The sequence below is a fragment of the Oncorhynchus keta genome, chromosome 35 (assembly GCF_023373465.1).
Source record: "Oncorhynchus keta strain PuntledgeMale-10-30-2019 chromosome 35, Oket_V2, whole genome shotgun sequence".
NCBI classification, from domain to species: domain Eukaryota; kingdom Metazoa; phylum Chordata; class Actinopteri; order Salmoniformes; family Salmonidae; genus Oncorhynchus; species Oncorhynchus keta.
The window spans coordinates 30,257,613-30,265,983 of record NC_068455.1 but is presented as its reverse complement, the minus strand read 5'-3'; the positions used below and the strand labels follow the sequence as shown (position 1 = coordinate 30,265,983).

The window sequence follows — 8,371 nt, the reverse complement described above, 5'->3', positions numbered from 1 at the left end:
GAAAGATGTCTTCCTTATATAATGTATGCTAATCCCCCATTTGTCAATAGGAAGTGTGTTCAATGCATTTGAGATAATAGTGAAGAGGGGGCAGCTCTTGTTGAAGAGCTGGAAGATAAAGTCAATGGCACAGTCAATAACAATAAAGTTGTGGGCTTTAATGAAGAATGTTAATTTGACCACAATTAAGTGGATTTCAGCTTAGGTGATTGTCAACCTTGGACTTGTATCTGACTGAGGTTGTAGGGGGGTAGATAATGCAGGCGGGAGATGAGGGCATTTTGATCTGTATCAGACCATTTAGGCATTCAGCATTTTTAAACAAAAGTGATTTGTCTTCTAGCAGTCTTGGTAGATTCAAACAGATAGCATTGCAGTGAAATACCGCACACATGTCTTAGAGAAGATGATTCATTTGCAACCTACTATAGAAATTACAGTAATTAATTTCACAACAAATACACCTACAAATGTGGCGTGTTTAAATTTATTAGAAAAAATAAATACATTGTGCAATGAATTTGGAATATGAACAACAAGCTACATATACTTGATGGTCCCTATGTTTGGACAGAGCATTGTCATGCACCCACCCAGGTCCCAGAGGAGGCATCCTGGTCCACCCGATCCCATCCTGGGGAGGCTCGTCATCATAACACATCATAACTCCTCCTTCTCTCCTTGATCCCATTCCGTCAGCAGCTCTGAGGACACCTCCGTAAACAGACGATCCCAGTCCCAACCCACGTCCTCCTGATAGATAGATAGAGAGGAAAAGAGAGAGATGGAAACGAGAGGAACAGAGAGGAAAAGCAGATGAAGAAAAAGAGGGAGAAAGAAGAAAGCGAGGAAAATAATAGAGGAGGAGAAGCAGAGCAAGACAGAGCGAACATCCCAGGGAAGGTGGGAGAAAGATAGTAGAGCGTGTTAATGCACACATCATAAATCTTGATTACCTAGGAGACTGGAAGGCAACCTCCCCTGGTGCTTCAGAAACAGCTGGACACCCCCCTCACATGGAACACAGCAGCTATATTTACAAAGAAAACCTCACTCACCTCCCGCACCTCCTGCTCTGGAGCCAAAACCTTGGTGAGGAGCTTCAAGTCAATCTCCCCATCCTAGGGAGAGACATAGACCTTACGAGAACACCCTCAGCGTGCAGAAACATACTCCTCAGAGAGAAGGGATTGATATTGGATGCATCCTAAAAGGACCTCCTTAAAAGGCAGGCTGGGTAATCTATTACAAAGACAAATAAATGAGCAGTTGAAACCTGGCTGTGTGTGTGGGGCCCATATGAGCTGTCTTACCAGGGTCTGGAAGGCAGAGTACTTCATGAGGTCATTGTCCAGATCTCTGTATGTCATTACCCGGTTCACCTGGATGCTGAGGAGAAGAACAAACACTAAGTAAACAAAAATCCTATTGTAGATGTGCTATACTAAATGTTGGCATGCTTTTCCTCATTAGAGGCTGTCTATTCAAATATAGCCACTATCTGCATCAGTAAGATATCACCAGACCAATCGACAAACTGTATCATAGTACAGTACAACTTGCAAGTATCACTCTGTGAGACAGATAGCTTCTCAGAAGTTTAGGGTAAGTGCTTACAGGGCACGGAGAGTTCATAAAGGACAGAGATCAGGAGATGGGCGCCAAGTGGTAACCGCCTCAATTTGAAACGCAGCTGCTTATCTGTAGTTGGAATTAAGAGGGCTCTGAAAGTGGCGATGGCCTAGCAGTGCATGCCAGTCCTACTTACTGCACATTACACGCTACATTGCCCCCTCAATAAGTTCAATGTGGATATTATCTCGTACAGAGAGCGGGCCCCAGCCTAATAACCCCCGCCGCTGTCATAGCCGCGCTACATAGTGGACACATGTCGGCGCATCTCTCACTGCCCTGTAAATCAAAGGGCCCCACTTGTAAGGGCCCCACTAACAGCCGTGCATAAATCACACCTTAACTGTTATTTCTGCATAACGGCCCAATATGCCAAGACACCTTCATTACCATGATGAGAGGAGGCAAGGTAACAGTCAAGACACCATTTAAGACCAGTGTATTATTATCTTTAACTCTCATTGATGTTCAAATGTAGGCCAGGTACTGTACATGGCTCTGAGGGTGGGCTGGGTCTGTAACCCTCCAGAGGTATCTGAACTCAGCTGTCAGGTCCTATCAGGTCACTTCAGAGACGTGAACAGTTAAGCAGCCAGTGAGGGTGAGGAGGCATGTCTGTATTCACAAGACTGACCAAATGGATACACTTCAACTTTGAAAACAGAGTGATGGGATGCCATCTAGGAGTTTGAGTAACTGGAGTCAACTAAAGGGGAGGCTGGTGTTGTTTACAGTACCTTGGAGGAGCAGCAACTTGCATGGTAAGGTCTTCCTCTTGTACTTCATCAAGGTCTGGAATAACTGGAATATCTAAAACACAATATACATACAGAACATATAAATATCTCATCAATGTCACCCTCTCCCTTATTTAGTCATTCAATCTGTACATCTAAAGTGTTAACTGAGAAACAATAGTGGTCAATCACATAAACTGGACATGGATTACAGAAACACTCATTTCAAAGATACAGTCTGCTTTGTGTTTAGTATGACAGTTTGTGTGTACGTGTGAGTGTCTCAGAGTAAATTGGCACCTGATTCATACCCTCCCTCTCTCCCTACATCCTCCGTAGAGCTGCCCTGTCACAATAGCCAGGCGGCCATGAATATTCAGGAGGCCAGGCAGCAGGTCTTCCTGCTGCGAGAGGGGCGCTGGCCAGGGGCTCCCCGGAAAGCACCCCCCGCTACCCCAGCATTTGGGCCCTGTCAGCGCCGCCCACCCCCAGGACCCGCGTTGGCCGGCAGGCCGACCTCCGTGACCACTCTGCCACTCGGACCGGGGCGGCATCCAGCCATGTGCAAGAGTATTTGCTGGCGGGCCCATCTGTGTGGGGTCGGAAGTCACGGTGCGGCCTGGCAGGGGCTGCGGTGCCAGGAGCCGCCAGCCCGCTGCTCAAACAGTGGGAACTCGCTTTAATTGGCAAAACGCAACAGGACAGAGGATGGCTCCGCTCCCAAGAAGGACAGGGCAAACTTTCACAGCACATTTCAGATGGACTTTTGTTAGAGTGGGCGAAGGTGTGTGTGTGTGTGTGGGGGGGGCAGACAGACAGACAGACAGACTGTGAGGAAGTAGGATGAATATTGAAATGTTGAAGACACTTAAATGCACCTGTATAATTAATATGAAATTAATACATGCATTTTACTATGTTAGAAACAAACATTACAAAATAATAAATATTACATCATATTTGAGGGAAGGTGGTCTCCCCTACTTCCACAACTAAAAACGATAAATTCATACTTGTGCAAACTTGGCCATCAGAGTTGCCTGTCAACATCAAAGTCACAGAAATCTATCTAATCCTTGTCGCCATGTAACAACTCTAAATGAGCAACAAATAAAACAGAGACAACTCATGTGCACTCAGAGGAGAGGTCTGATTTTATGTTGTTTTGTCTCTTTTTTCAATACTGGTTTAGGTTGAAGGCAATTGAAAAGTGCAGCTCCATTTCCTTCTGACTTCCTACAGACAGACAGTGTGCTAGGTGTCAGTGGAGAGGCTGGGAGAGAGCAGGGGAGCGGGAGGGAGAGAGGGAGAGAGGGAGCAGGAATGTCAGTAATCTCTGAACACAGCGCTGCACCCTGAGGGGAAAGTCAATAGTGGAGCTAGATAGAGGCCAGGAGATGGGAGGCACGATCTGATGGGAGGAAATATCTGTAGATCTGTCACTATACCTTCAAAATACTTCAAAATACATACTTTCTCAGAGGATTAGTCTACCATTCTCATATAACAGTTAAGCAAATATTTCAGCAATGACAAAATAAAAAGTTAAGGAAGTTATATGTTCCTAGAATGAGCTAAATGAGCAAAACGATTAATGTTATGAAGGATTCTTCAGTTGAAGGAAACAGAAAATAATCCCAGCAACTTTACACAGATAACAAACATCATCATCAGTTGATAACTAATTCCGTTCTCTTTTTTTAATTAAATAAAATTTAAAATGCCACACTCGTTTAGCCGCTGACAAGATTCATCTGTGTTTCTGATATCCAAATAAACGCAAGCGTGGGTATTTCATATTCATGAGGCCCCGGTGACACTTTGTCCTCTCATTTACAAAGCACAGTGTTCAGCAGAATCCATCCCCTCCGGACCCCCAATCAAATTTAATGGTCTTAGCGCAATGACATCAAAAAGCCGCGCTGTCCAGCTCTTTGCAAATAGCTTCCTGGGTTGTCCCACCCCCCCCCCCTCACTCTCTCAGCCAATAATGCACTATTAACACTATTCTACGAGAGTTCAACGTGAAACAGCAAGGGTTAGGTTCTCTATATGCAAACTCTCGAAACACTTTACTTGACACCCAGTGTCATAACAGCTGACATAACCTGTCAAAATATGGTCACAGTCATGACCCATATACAGTACCGGTCAAACGTTTGGACACACCTACTCATTCCAGGGCTTTTCTCTACTTTTACTATATTGTACAACTAAATGAATGAAATAACAAATATGGAATCATCTCGTAAACAAACAAAAAAAGGGTTAAACAAACCAAAATATATTTTATATTTGAGATTATTCAAAATAGCCACCCTTTGCGTTGATGACAGCTTTGCACACTCTTGGCATTCTATCAACCAGCTTCATGAGGTAGGAACCTGGAATGAATTTCAATTAACACGTGGTGTGCCTTGTCAAAAGTTAATTTGTCGAATTTGAGTTAATGAGCCAACCAGTTGTGTCGTGACATGGTAGGGGTGGTATAAAGAAGATGGCCCTTCTCGGTAAAAGACCAAGTCCATATTATGGCAAGAACAGCTCAAATAAGCAAAGAGAAATGACAGTCCATCATTACTTTAAGACATGAAGGTCAGTCAAGCGCAGTCGCAAAAACCATCAAACTGGCTCTCATGAGGACCGCCACTGGAAATGAAGACCCAGAGTTACCTCTGCTGCAGAGGATAAGTTCATTAGAGTTAACTGCACAGAGTTCAAGTAACAGACACATCTCAACATCAACTGTTAAGAGGAGATTGCGTGAATCAGGCCTTCATGGTCAAATTGCTGCAAAGAAACCACCAATAAAGGACGCCAATAAGAAGAAGACTTGCTTGCGCCAAGAGACACAAGCAATGGATATTAGACCGGTGGAAATCTGTCCTTTGGTCTGATGAGTCCAAATTTCAGAGTTTGGGTTCCAACCGCCGTGTCCTTGTGAGACGCAGAGTAGGTGAACGGATGTTGGGGATTTATGTAGAATACAAGGCACACTTAACCAGCATGGCTACCACAACATTCTGCAACAATACACCATCCCATCTGGTTTGCGCTTAGTGGGACTATTATTTGCTTTTCAACAGGACAAGGACCCAAACACACCTCCAGGTTGTGTAAGGGCTATTTGATCAAGAAGGAGAGTGATGGAGTGTTGCATCAGATGACCTGGCCTCCACAATCACCCAACATCAACCCAATTGAGATGGTTTGGGATGAGTTGGACTGCAAAATGAAGGAAAAGCAGCCAACAACTGCACAGTATACAGTTGAAGTTGGAAGATTACATACACCATAGCCAAATATATTTAAACTCAGTTTTTCAAAATTCCTGACATTTAATCATAGTAAGAATTCCATCTTAGGACAGTTAGGATCACCACTTTTTATTTTAAGAATGTGAAATGTCAGAATAATAGTAGTGAGAATAATTCCTTTCAGCTTTCATTTCTTTCATCACATTCCCAGTGGGTCAGAAGTTTACATACACTGAATTAGTATTTGGCAGCATTGCTTTTAAATAGTTTAACTTGGGTCAAAGGTTTCGGGTCAACTTCCACAAGCTTCCCACAATAAGTTGGTTGAATTTTGTCCCATTTCTCCTGACAGAGCTGGTGTAACTAAGTCAGGTTTGTAGGCCTCTTTGCTCGCACACGCTTTCTCAGTTATGCCCACACATTTTCTATGGGATTGAGGTCAGGGCTTTGTGATGGCAACTCCAATACCTTGACTTTGTTGTCCTTAAGCCATTTTGCCACAACTTTGGAATTATGCTTGGGGTCATTGTCCATTCGGAAGACCCATTTGCGACCAAGCTTTAAGTTTCTGACTGATGTCTTGAGATGTTGCTTCAATATATCCAAATAATTTTCCTCCTCGTGATGCCATGTGCACCAGTCCCTCTTGCAGCAAAGCACCCCCACAACATGATGCTGCCACCCCTGTGCTTCACGATTGGGATGGTGTTCTTCGGCTTGCAAGCCTCCCCCTTTTTCCTCCAAACATAACGATGGTCATTATAGCCAAACAGTTCTATTTTTGTTTCATCAGACCAGAGGATATTTCTCCAAAAAGTATGATCTTTGTCCCCATGTGCAGTTGCAAACCGTAGTCTGGCTTTTTTTATGGCGGTTTTGCAGCAGTGGCTTCTTCCTTGCTTAGATGCCTTTCAGGTTACATCAATATAGGACTTATTTTACTGTGGATATAGATACTTTTGTACCTGATTCCTCCAGCATCTTCACAAGGTCCTTTGCTGTTGTTCTGGGATTGATTTGCACTTTTCGCACCAAAGTACGTTCATCTCTAGGGGACAGAACGAGTCTCCTTCCTGAGCGGTATGACAGCTGCCTGGTCCCATGGTGTTTATACTTGCGTACTATTGTTTGTACAGTTGAACATGGTATCTTCAGGCATTTGGAAATTGCTCCCAAGGATGAACCAGACTTGTGGAGGTCTACAATTTTCTTTTTGAGGTCTTGGCTGATTTCTTTTGATTTTTGTCAAGTAAAGAGGCACTGAGTTTTAAGGTAGCCCTTGAAATTCATCCACAGGTACACCCCAATTGACTCAAATTATGTCAATTAGCCTATCAGAAGCTTCTAAAGCCATGACATCATTTTCTGGAATTTTTCAAGCTGTTTAAAGGCACAGTCAACTTAGTATATTTAAACGTCTGACCCACTGGAATTCTGATACAGTGAATTATAATTTAAATAATCTGTCTGTAAACAATTGTTGGAAAAATTACTTGTGTGTCATTCACAAAGTAATTGTCCTAACTGACTTGCCAAAACAATAGTTTGTTAACAATACATTTGTGGAGTGGTTGAAAAACGAGTTTTAATGACATCCGTCTTCAACTGTATGTGGGAACTCGTTCAAGACTGTTGGAAAAGCATTCCAGGTGAAGCTGGTTGAGAGAATGCCAAGAGTGTGCAAAGCTGTCATCAAGGCAAAGTAAGGCTACTTTGAAGAATCTAAAATATATTTTGATATGTTTAACATTTTGTTGGTTACTACATGATTCCATATGTGTTATTTCATAGTTTTGTTGTCTTCACTATTATGCCACAATGTAGAAAATAGTAAAAATAAAGACAAATCCTTGAATGAGTAGGTGTGCCCAAACATTTGACTCGTACTGTATTTATACCTGTTGTTACATATATTGCATTATTTTATGGCTGGTAATGACACCTACATAAGAGTGTCAAAAACCACATATTTTCTAATGAGTTTTTCCCTGCTAAGAAGTTTCCTTCCTTTCCTTTGTTGTTGTTGTATTTCATTATTTGTCATGTTTATTTCTTCATATTTCAAATAACTTTTATGACACTGTCAAGAAGCATTATGACCATCATAATCATATACGCCAGATAGGCCTATCACATACATGCTCTTATATCAGTCATCAGTCAAAAAGAGGGTATCTTGTCCTGCTCCTGCATTCATCCATCTTCAGCAACAGGGCACTGGGGTAAGCGCATGTCTGACATTAATCTGTGCGCAATTACAATGATAATCGAACATGTACCATGTTCAATTATCATTGTAATTGAGCACAGATATATAACATACTGTTGGCTATGGTGTAAAGGAATGTTTTGCCTTGAGTGTTAGGTTTTGTGGGTTTTGACACTCTTATGTAGGTATCATAACCAGCCATAAAATAACTACAGTGGTAACTTGTGTGGGTTTTGACACTCTTATATAGGTGTCATAACCAGCCATAAAATAACTACAGTGGTAACTTGTGTGGGTTTTGACACTCTTATTTGGGTGTCATAACCAGCCATAAAATAACTACAGTGGTAACTTGTGTGGGTTTTGACACTCTGATATAGGTGTCATAACCAGCCATAAAATAACTACAGTGGTAACTTGTGTGGGTTTTGACACTCTGATATAGGTGTCATAACCAGCCATAAAATAACTACAGTGGTAACTTGTGTGGGTTTTGACACTCTTATATAGGTGTCATAACCAGCCATAAAATAACT

The 8,371-nt window shown here is 42.3% G+C and overlaps 1 protein-coding gene across 1 annotated transcript in view; it reads right to left on the bottom strand.

Moving 5' to 3' along the window:
• Nucleotides 1-471: 471 nt before the first annotated feature.
• Nucleotides 472-8,371, bottom strand: part of LOC118368309 (intraflagellar transport protein 43 homolog A) — a 30,551-nt gene continuing 22,651 nt past the window's right edge. Inside the window, exons 6-9 of the mRNA XM_035752312.2 lie at nucleotides 2,370-2,442; nucleotides 1,314-1,389; nucleotides 1,059-1,121; nucleotides 472-753 (exon numbers count right to left, since the gene is read on the bottom strand). Coding sequence (XP_035608205.1) covers nucleotides 661-753; nucleotides 1,059-1,121; nucleotides 1,314-1,389; nucleotides 2,370-2,442 — 305 coding nt within the window. The 3' untranslated portion in view covers nucleotides 472-660. The remainder of the gene's footprint in view (nucleotides 754-1,058; nucleotides 1,122-1,313; nucleotides 1,390-2,369; nucleotides 2,443-8,371) is intronic.